The sequence below is a fragment of the Aplysia californica genome, unplaced genomic scaffold (genome assembly GCF_000002075.1).
Source record: "Aplysia californica isolate F4 #8 unplaced genomic scaffold, AplCal3.0 scaffold00758, whole genome shotgun sequence".
Classification (NCBI taxonomy): Eukaryota; Metazoa; Mollusca; class Gastropoda; order Aplysiida; family Aplysiidae; genus Aplysia; species Aplysia californica.
Window position 1 is genome coordinate 143,064 of NW_004798028.1, and position 11,015 is coordinate 154,078.

The 11,015-nt window shown below is 38.0% G+C and overlaps 1 protein-coding gene and 1 long non-coding RNA gene across 4 annotated transcripts in view; one reads left to right on the top strand and one right to left on the bottom strand.

Annotated features, from left to right (window-relative positions):
- Positions 1 to 724: 724 nt before the first annotated feature.
- Positions 725 to 11,015, top strand: part of LOC101847530 — a 19,237-nt gene continuing 8,946 nt past the window's right edge. Inside the window, exons 1-6 of one of the 3 annotated variants that reach the window (XM_005109245.3) lie at positions 725 to 790; positions 6,536 to 6,720; positions 8,983 to 9,032; positions 9,395 to 9,468; positions 9,901 to 10,137; positions 10,809 to 10,970. In XM_005109245.3, the coding sequence (XP_005109302.1) occupies positions 6,554 to 6,720; positions 8,983 to 9,032; positions 9,395 to 9,468; positions 9,901 to 10,137; positions 10,809 to 10,970 (690 nt within the window). In that variant the 5' untranslated portion in view covers positions 725 to 790; positions 6,536 to 6,553. Of the gene's footprint in view, positions 795 to 4,375; positions 4,724 to 6,535; positions 6,721 to 8,982; positions 9,033 to 9,394; positions 9,469 to 9,900; positions 10,138 to 10,808; positions 10,971 to 11,015 lie in introns of those variants that run through there. The other 2 variants (XM_005109244.3, XM_013088533.2) reach the window with 2 other exon arrangements.
- Positions 2,195 to 4,345, bottom strand: LOC118478628. The gene is made up of 3 exons (XR_004859186.1): positions 4,130 to 4,345; positions 3,482 to 3,609; positions 2,195 to 2,813 (listed from the first exon to the last, which is right to left on the bottom strand). It is a non-coding gene; the product is annotated as an uncharacterized LOC118478628 (long non-coding RNA).

The window sequence follows — 11,015 nt, forward strand, 5'->3', positions numbered from 1 at the left end:
GATCGAGAAAGGAGTACAGCCTGGTGAAGGCAAGAGCAGCAGCCTGCGTGACACATCAGACGCTACAACAACCAGCTGAGACGGAGACAATCACCCTTCACACACTAAAATGGACCCATGTGAAGAGGGACAAGGGAGTATGGATCGCAGCACCCCGTCTTCCTAAGACCCCAGTTCTACCTTTAATAAAGTAGGCTTTAGTAGGAAGGCAACAGAAAGAGTCGGGAGCCAGCAGAGGAAGGAGGACGAGTTTTAAGACGAAAGCAAAAGGCAGAACATGAAAAGTCAGCATGAAAGGTGAACGAAGAAATTTTTTTGGAAGAACTAAATTGTCCGTCTTGGTCAGGTTTCGAACCTGGAACCTATTGAATGAGAGGCGAACACCTCACTTCTAGACCACGAGAATTGATGTTCTATCTTAGCGTGTGACTCCGAGTGCTCAGTGCTCACGATTAGCTTACATGTACAAGTACGGAACATTACAAATAAAAAAGAATTCCACATCAGGAGATTCTAAAACAACAGTTCAAATAAATTATATTTGATTTTATCAAATTACCCAAAAACTGCAAAGTGTAATAAGTCAACATTTATTCAATAATCGATTTTTAAAATTAAATAAATAATGTTGAAATCTTATACATGTTTCATAAATTTGTAAATGTATATTTTGTTTTCAATACAAAGTATAACATTTATACCACATATTTTGTTACTAGCCATGATAAACAATATGGCGTCCACAATTCATGTTTGAGGATGCAGCTTTCTCTTCGACACGACCAGTGGAGTTAGTGCGTACTTCTGGTTTTATTGTTAGCTGTGTTTAGATGACATAAACTGTTGTTATGTCACTGCAGTCCTTGGAGTCCACTTTTGTATTGGCTTTTGTCTTAAAACAGCCGGTTATTCAAGTCAACACTGCTATTACTATTAACTATTCGATTAGTCATTTAGTATTATTCAGCTGAAGAGACTAGACTAGGCTAACTACTAGATCTAGTACTAGATCTAGATCTAGATATCTAGGTCTAGGACTAATGCAATTGACAGAGACGATTTTAAAAAATTTATACTAACATGCAACTACTAAATGTATCGCTTGAGAAATAAGAATTAACTGATGCCGTCCATGTTTTTTTCAGCCTCTGGACAGAATTATTTTTCCCTGTTCAGTTTTAGACCTGGGGTGCATCTATTTAATGAAATGCATTACTGTGAAGCTCTAAGTTACTCTAATAGGTATTGTTATATACCAAACTGATGGGAATAAATAGAAGAATCTGTTTATATCAATGACAATATGACCTATAATCTGTTTGCATTGCATTTTCCTTCTGACAAAAACGCATGAGAAAAAAAAATTGCGCAACAGCTCTTCGAAAATTTCGACTTACCGCATTTTCTCAGCTCTACAAGTCCTTATAATCCATAGGAATCAACACAACATTGTAGCGATATCACCCTAGCACACATTTATGCAAGAATTTCGCAAATTTAGTTGAATATCTTTCTTATTATACCAGGCTCTGTGTTGTTTACCCTTAGATCTGGCCTACATCGCGACAACAAAACAACGATTTTTGCAAGAATTTCGTGGAGTTTCGATCGATATTGGCGCTCAGAGAATGAGGTCAGGTTTGTTTACAAGTTCTACTTCCTTTCGACAACTTAAAAAGTAGGAACTATGTTAAAAAGTGCACCTTTGTTTTGGATTTCGTTGAGCCGCTCACAGCGGCCGAATGGAGGCAGCGGAAAAACTCAGAGCCGCTGTCAGCGGCCGAATGGACGGAATCAGTTAAAGATCTTTTGTTCGGAGAATCACTATTCACTTTGAGAAGTAGGGAAAAGACAACAAAACGGATGACCTTATCTTATTCCCTCATTATTAATTATTAGCTGGAGCTGATTAGCCTTTAGCTTAACTCTCTCGAGTTCACCACTTTTTAAGAAAATTGTGTTTATTCACAACCTCTTCAGATCTTTGCCCTGGTGTGAGTAAGTCTTGCACTATACCCAGGCTTATTATGTATCTATGTAAAGGAAATTGAATGTAGAATACAGTAAAATGATAACAATTAATTTTATTTATGTCTGCTTTGAGTGGTGACCTATTTTAACTGTTACTAAAAATAGATTGCGCACACAATTTTACATGAAACTGACAAACATAAAGAAGGAAAAAAAAGTATGATCAGATTGACCCAAAATTTATTGATATTCTAAAAGAATGTCCATTGCTGCTCATGACAGACAAAGAATGAATAATTTTTTACCCATATGAACACTTTGGTGGCACATGGAAAATTACAAGCGGTGATAATTGTAACCGAAAATATAATTTTCACAAAATTCTCTGATTACTCCCATTGTGTCAAGTTTAGGCTATGACATTTCTACAAAAACATTCAAATCACATTATTTGACAATAAAAGAAGAATTCATCATCTAAAAGGTTTATAAACCAACTGTGATGCTAGAAGAATTAAAACTTGAGTTGAAAAATAGCAACGAAAACATTTGTGCATATATTTCCACCCAGAGTATGTCATTGAATACAAAAACATCACTCATACTCACTAACTGGATGATCTAAAAGAAGACAGTTTCTTGTACTACTAAAACAGTTTTTTCCACACTTGTTACATTTGACACTAGACTTTCTCTCAACTTTCTCAAGATGATAACAATGAGAACACTTTCTGCGCTAGAGATGGACGAGTCTCTTTCATTGCAGCAAGGTTGGCCTACTCGTAGGTGTATGTGCAGATCTGCAACACAAAAGCCTCCATTCGAAAGAGTGAAGAAAGCACCTGTTGGAAAATAGATGCACAAGAAAGATTTGTTGATAAAAGCCATCCATGATAAGAGATATTTATATGATAAGATAAATTTGATGGATCCACGAGGGAAATTTTAGGTGGATATATCAGTACATCAACATACAAAATTCAGGAACAACACAGCAAAGTACACATTACAAATTATACAACGCACACAGCAATGCACCATTCAATCACACAAATGTACACACACAGTACATCTGTGCGGGATGAACCCTTCTCTCCGTCACGCTCATTCTTTTACCCTCCCCCCCCCCCTCTGTTTCTCTGTTCTTCTCATGCAAGAGCACACACGCAGACACACACACACACACATACACACACACACACACACACACCACACACACACACACACACACACACACACACACACACACACACATACACACGCACACAAACTCTCTCACACAAAGTGTTCAACAGTGCAACAGTTAATTTTGAACCTAATAGACATCCCAATTTGTCAGTAAATTCTTGTTACAGCTAAAATAAACGAATTGTCAAGCAAAGCATATTATGAATTGTTTCATTATTTGAGACAAAAACCCCGAGCCTTAGCAATATCTACTGATTTTTTATAGTCTTGTTGTAAAAAATAATGATTATAAAAATGCAAATGGACTGGGGAAAAAATTCACCTGGTGTCAGATATTTCTGCATCTTGTTTGGTCCCGTCCTCATCGAGATGCAGGCCTGGCCGCAGCGTCGTTTTGAACTTGGGTACCTTGCATCGTCCGCATCATGTTACGAACCAATGAAGTCACCCCTGTCGGAAAATGCACAGGAACAAGGCATGTTAGAATAAGTCCAGCAAGACTTTTTTTTTTCACCACTCCAATCATACCACTCTTCAATTGTCAGACTCAGTTTACAAAAATGACAACTCGCAACTCACCTGAGCTGAGGCCACATGGATCTAAACAAATTATTCCCTTGTTCACATAAAAATAAAGAATTGATGATACATTTAAATTAGAACTAATAATAACAAACTGCAGTGGATAGCAAACGTTATCAATCAGTTGTAATGTTGTAAACTAAGAGAATCGTCTCAGGATCCACCATTTTGAACGTAAACAAGCAGCTAGCAACCGCACGTTGGGTACAAAAAAAATGCCAAAAAATAAGAAAAAAGATAAAAGCTTATCAATTCTAACCAATTTCATAAGAAAACACCAAATTTTAATAATTTGTACAATAAAACACACGTTTTAGTACCCACCGGGCCAATATTAGGTTTCGATAGGTCTAGCTGTTCATAGATGCTCAGTGCAATCATCACTTACCAGTTGGCTGCACCACTTGGTCCTGGTTGAGGACTTGCTACGTCATTGTCAGACTCTTTATCTGATTCAGAGTCTCTGTCGTCGATAGAAAACTCACTAAATGAGTCATTCAGACCATAATCGGGGTCAGAATCGGTCATTTTACTTGAAAACTTGTTCGTTTTGTGTGAAGACAGTCAAGCAGCTGTTCTTTGTTTACAAAATGGAGGCGAAGGAAACGAAAGTAGTCGGGAAATTGAGGTCATTATCCGGGCACCCCTAACGGCTAACTCTTTTGAAAAAGGAGTTACAAATTGTGTATTTATAAAAGTTTAGCCATTCCTTTACCGAAATAAACCACATAGCAGATTCTAGGCGAATTATTATAGCGACAGCCAGCTTCGCTCTGGGCCCACCGACGATCGACTGATATCGGTCGATATACAAGGGCGTGAACTCGAGAGCGTTAATAGTTAACTCTTGTCATGTGTCTTGTGCCGAGATGCGAATCTTATCAGCAGCCTATTAAGTCGGACTTTCCCGGCGGGCAGCCGGGGTCACTCAGCGTGTAATGTTTGTGTGCAGTGAGCGGCCTTGGAAACGTGTGTTTTTGCGGTGAATACCATGGGAACGAGTTAATCGTTGATGAAAATAACGCTCTATCTTTTATAGCTTTCTATTTATAAAGTGTTACAAATACATGAAACCCCTCTCATAAGCTGACAAGACATTACGAGTATGTCACGCACATTCAAATAACTATTTTAGACGCTCTTGATGTTGTTACGAATGATCTGGGGTTCGAAAGGCCATATCATAGGTCAATTTCCTAATGTTTTGTTCTCAAATTGTTCTTTTTACCTGCATAATGGTATTCCAAACTGTCAAATAAACTTATTTTTATCTGGTAACATCATCATTTCAAACATAATCAAGCACATTTGAAAAATTTTGTATAGAAAAATGGAAGTCTTGTTTTCTGACTATCCTTTCGAGCTCCTCTTTCTAAGTGGGTCAATTTGTTCTAATTTCATGAGACGAACATCTAAAGCTACCAACTTGGCGTGTTTTGAATGAGACATATGCCTCGGTTATAAAAACCAACGCAGGTGGTTGTAGAAGTAGGCCTCAAATACACAAACTCAAGCAGACTGACGCACACACACTTGAGCTGAGGGAATATGGAACCAGGTCATCACACGGATGATGCTCGGCGCGCATGCACTGAGCCAGGTCCAGACTGACACAGGACCTCCGGAATGAAGGCGGGGTGCCGAAATAGGCTTATCGGGAATATAAACCCGGCTCCAGCAGGACCAGGGTTAAAACTGCACTCCAAGTGGTCCAACTAGATCTAGATACCCCTGAAAACGTTTTAAAAACATTGTTCTTTATAAAAAGAATTTTTTTCTCCTCCCCTTCCCTTTCTCAATGTCCTCCTTACATTGAAACTCCGTCCTCATAAATTTAACAACTTAGCTTGATACAATCCCTCTATGACTATAGGCCTACATACATGCCATGTCCAAATTCTCAAATTTCATTAACGTTTTGTATTTGACAATGTGTGAGTATATGTGGGTGTTTGGGGGTGGGGAGGGGGGAGGAAGGTGAAAGTTATGTTTGTATTAATGTGTGTAATTGTTGTTCGTGTTTGTGATCAGAGCTATCTCAATAAGATACATGTCTAAAGAAGGCACAGATGTGGTCTAGTAAGGATGAAAATACGGTATTCCAGAAGACAAGTTTTTTTTAAACTTTTTTTTTTATCAAACTGTCTCTCACACACAAAATATGACTCTCTCTATCCTACCCTCTCTCTCTTCTACCTCCCTCCTCCCTCTCTCTCTCCCCCTCTTTCTCTCTCTCTCTCTCTCTCTCTCTCTCTCTCTCTCTCTCTCTCTCTCTCTCTCTCACTCTCTCTCTTTTTCTCTCCCGTGGATGGGTGATTGGCGGATGCTCAGGTGTGGTTTGCTTCTTCTTTCCTATCAAACATCTATCGTCTTTATCTCTCTTCCTTCTTTTTTGTGTTTGTTACTCTCTTGTAACACCTCTAATCTTCAGCACTTATGTGACCTTATTGTTTTGCAAGTGCCGTAAAACACTTACTAAAACTCTCTCTCTCTCTCTCTCTCTCTCTCTCTCTCTCTCTCTCTCTCTCTCTCTCTCTCTCTCTCTCTCTCTCTCTCCCCCTCTATCTATCTCTCCCCCTCTCTCTCTCTCTCTCTCTCTCCCTCTCTCTCTCTCTCTCTTTCCCTCTCTCTCTCTCTCTTTCCCTCTCTCTCTCTTTCCCTCTCTCTCTCTCTCTCTTTCCCTCTCTCTATCTCTCTCTTTCCCTCTCTCTATCTCTCTCTCTCATTTTGATATTAAATAGCAAAAAGCATTTAATCTGTCATGCACTGAAAACATCATCACTTTGTCTTACAGAATATAAAAATATTGACGATGCAAGGAAATCATTCTCTTCATGTATTTGGCTCAAAAGTTGCCTCAGATGTGGATACCAACGCATCAAATGTTGTGCAACTTTTGAAACAGGAACTTTCAGCTTGCCAAGCAGATAACAAGAAACTAACTGATCAACTAAACTGTCTCATTTCTTTGATCAAGAGGTAAGATAAGAAAAGATATTTCTTTATTTTCCGGACCCTGGCATATTGGTTTGGTGTTTTACCTCGTACACACATACACGCACACACAGATATGTGTCGTACAGAATGGTTCTTCAGCTCATCCCATGTTTTGATCACAGCAGTTCTTATTAAATTTATTTCTGTATTACAACCCTAGGCTAATGTATATTAGAGTCCTGTTAAGACAAAAGAATTTTAATTTCCCATTTTCCCCCTTTTTATTCCATGCATTGCAACTTCCCATGACATAGCAAAAATCCTAACAGATCTGGTTGACAGGAACATGTTTTGAGCTGTTTCATCATACCTCCTGGCTAACTCTCCTCCTTCCCCCCTTCACAGTAGCCTTGAATTGTCAGTACATATCACACAACAGGCATTCAATCCCCCCAAAAAATAACAACCAGAAAACTCTCACCACCTACTGCATTGGAAATGAGTGGGACAGAAAATTCAGTGCAACACTGAGAGCTGACAACAATCCCTACTATAAATGGAGCATCCCTTTTTGATTTGTTTTCAGATTATCTGTATAATTAACAGCTATGATTTATTAATTCCATCTTTGTTTTTTCCTTCTTAAAGGAGTAGTAGCCTGGGAAATTACCAAGTAAATAACTGCAACCTCTCCTTGATCCTCATTCTGTGTGGTCAAGGCATCCATGTGAGCTTGAAAATGTTTCCCTTTTTAATTTCCAAAAGTTGGCAGCTCTGCATGTATTATTAACGATTAAAAATAGGTCTGGTTGCAACAGATAGAAAGAAGTGGCCTCCCCATTTTTGATCTTCTATTAGCACTCTTTGTTTAACATGAAATCTGCTTTGTGCTTATCAACGAACAAATGCTCTGGTTCTGTGAAATTCATGTTATCAGGGTTATACTGTACATGGCAATGCTCAAGTTTAGGTCACCCTCAAAAGTGATGGTTTATGCTCTCCGTATTGTCCTGAGTAAATTTAGCAAGAGGCTGAGTAAATATCCCAATTTACAGTGCTTCAAGATGTGTTCTTTCAGCATAGCTGGTTTGTAGTGGAACTTTGCCACATTATGTAGCATTTAATTTTAGTTGTGAATAGTCACAAGAAATTTAGTTGTCTTTTGTGATAGAGGTTTTTAGTCATTTTAGATTAGCAAACAATCCTTGTTATGTTTGTACACTTTGTTGATGGAGAGTGAAATATAATTCTTTCTGTGCCATTTTTCAAAGTTTTTTTTATGACAGTGAAGTCCTTAATGTGAATTTTTTTTAAAGAGAGCAAAAGCATCATCATGATGATGATCATCATCATCGTCATCATCTTCATCATCATCATCATCATCATCATCATCATGTAGAACTAAGTACCAGCACTTGGAAGATGTGTATTCTAGGTACTCCTTCTATAAGCGGGAACAAAAATCTATCACATGTCGCTGGGACCAGGTTGAGCTAGCGAGACTGCGGTCGGACCATCATTGGAGTTTAAGATGGTATAAGAACTTTGTAAATGAAGAGCTCAGCCCATGTTGCCGAAGATGCAGCCATGAAAAGGAGGATATCAAACATATGTTTGAATGTCCAGGAACAATGGCAATTCGAATGGAGTTATTTGGACGAGTGGAGGTGCCGCTGAGCATATTGGCAATGGAGCCGAAAAAGAGCCTCGATCTCACTCGAAGATTTCTTCGTGAAGTCCGTCAGGCCCATTAAGGAAACGAAAAATCAGCATCATCATCATCATCATCATCATCATCATCATCATCATCATCATCATCATCATTGTAGATAGCAGGGAAGAAAAAAGGGTATGAGACTTAGTAGACTTTTCAAATTTAATAAGTTCAACGTTTCGCCCGGTAAAGGGCTTCTTCAGGAACAGAATCAATGGTAGTATTATCAACCTTTCCTTTACTCAAATAACAAATGCTGTCCACTTTTTGGACGTTAGATAAACAAGATTAATTTTCATGCCAAAGTTACTGGGTTTTTTATCATAGCCCTTTTCTGTTGTTGTTGTTGTTATCGATCTAGCAACAGCTGGGCTCTCACCCTTCTGTCTAAATGCCATGTAGTGATAAGTGCAGGTTTGCTGCAGTTGCTGTAAAGTTCCATAGAGTGTGTTGTCAATGTTAGGTCTCAGAGGGTGAAGGGTAGCCCTATTTTCAACCGCTTTTTTCTGAGATATAATTTTCACCATGCCAAAATCTAATGTTATTTGTGTCTTTTCTTCCCCCTTTTTGCTTTGTTTGTCCACCATTAGGTCATGGACAGGAGATCGGCATGCAACTATTCATTTGTCTAACATTGTTGGTAAGTTAACACAGAGCTTGCCACTTTTTAAATAAAATTATTTAAATTAGTGTAAATTTAAATTCTCTTCTTTCTTTTACTATTTTCAGTATAGGCCAACTTGAGAATAAAGGATCCTTAATCTCACAGTAAAATGTGGCATATCTTTTGCTTTCTTTTACGCAGAGATAAACGAGGGTTTTTTTAAAGTCTTTTTGTCTTTGTGAAAAGTAAATTGCAAATATGAAGTACGGATATTTTAAAAGTTCATGTGTGCAATTGCAACAAGAGTGTGAAGAAAAAAATAGGTGTTGTTTTGTTGCTATGTACATTGTATTTTGTGGTTTAGACAGGATCATTGTGCTTTCTTTTGAAAAACACAGGTCTTGAGCCACCTAAACAGGGTATGAAAAATGACGGGACCATCGCCCGGCCGAACTCACAGGTTCAAACAAAGGTTGTCTTTCTATGTATTGCGTGATTCTTTTCACTGAAATAGAAATTTTTAAGTAACGTAAATATATAAAAATTTTACTGACTGGCTAAAAAGTGCGTATTACTGATTTTCCACCCTCTGGTGTGCTTGATTTTATCTCATTGAAAATAAACAATGTAAATAAGCAATCGCCTTTGAGTAAATTTTGAATCTCTATTTCCAGTCTTATTGGGTTTTTATCATTGTGGGAAAAAAACAACAACTTGAACTTCTATTTAAATTAGGTATTGTATTGTAATACTTTTTCTCTTGGTAAGTTTCAAATGTCTAAAATCTGTTGTGGTATATGAAAATGTTTACAGATATGACCTGAGAATTTTCTAATCCTCTGGGTCATAATTTTTCCTGCACAAATTTGGAAAAGAAATGTAATCTATACTTTTTTCTCCCTAGACGAAGAATGAATGTCACTGGGAGCGATTTGCCTTGAAGTTATTGGAAAGAGACTATCAAGCTGTGCAAGCAGAGATCAAAGAGTGTCAGCAACGCTACCTGGAGAACCGTCAATTGTACATGGAAGCTGTATTACAAGATCACCAACAAAGCATGTCTCGGATTCCACTTCACAGAAATACAGATTCAGCTTTAGCGATGGAGGACGTTGATTCCAAAATCATCAGGCATAATAAGGTGAGATTGCTGATGGCATGGAGTATGCTGTTGGAACTGCAAATTTAAGAAAAAATCATAACCTTTGTTTGACCTTTCTTGACAGGATGAGTGAAAATCATTGAAGAGAGACTACAAGATTTTTGACTCAACATGTAAAGTAAGGTCATAGCAGTACTTACTTTTTTTGTGTGCTGATGATGAGCTTTTATGTTGACCAAGTTCTAATTTCATGAAACTACTTTTAAGCCTTGTGTCATATTGTGTGAAATGTTGTTGTTTTTTCTGCTCAATTTTGTTTTTACTCATCACTTTACCTTTCTTGTTTCCCCAGTATCCCAATTTGTTTTGTGTGGGATGTTTGATATTGTTAGTGTAAAGTCATACCTCTTTACGCTACCAGCTTTAAGACCTGGACAGAAAGGGGCCTCATCAAAGTTGAGATAATGAAGAGCTTTTGATAACGGGGTGAATTGCTTGTTTGTAGATATTTTGCAATGCCTAAATCTAAATAATTTTGGGTTCAGAATATTTCTTGATTATGCATGGGAGGAAACTTGGTCTTCAAGAACCTTTGCTGTTCGCACCAGATTAGTTTTTTTCTCAAGTAGTCTTGTTCTGTAATACCATTTCATCATGTACGTATGTTCAGAAGTCAAAATTAGGAACATTGAAAACTTTTATATTCCCAGGCTTTACAAAGGATGGGCGTGTCAAAGTCAAGGAACCCTCGGGCCCAATCAGCAGTCACTCGGAGGAAACCTTCCTTGGAGGAGACAGTTGATCAGATGGAAATTTCTCTTCGTGAGCTGGTTGGGGATACACCGTCTAGTAATCATTTTGTGACTGCACAGGTAACAATCTTGTGCCTATGGGAGGGTTTCATGTGAGAATGCTGA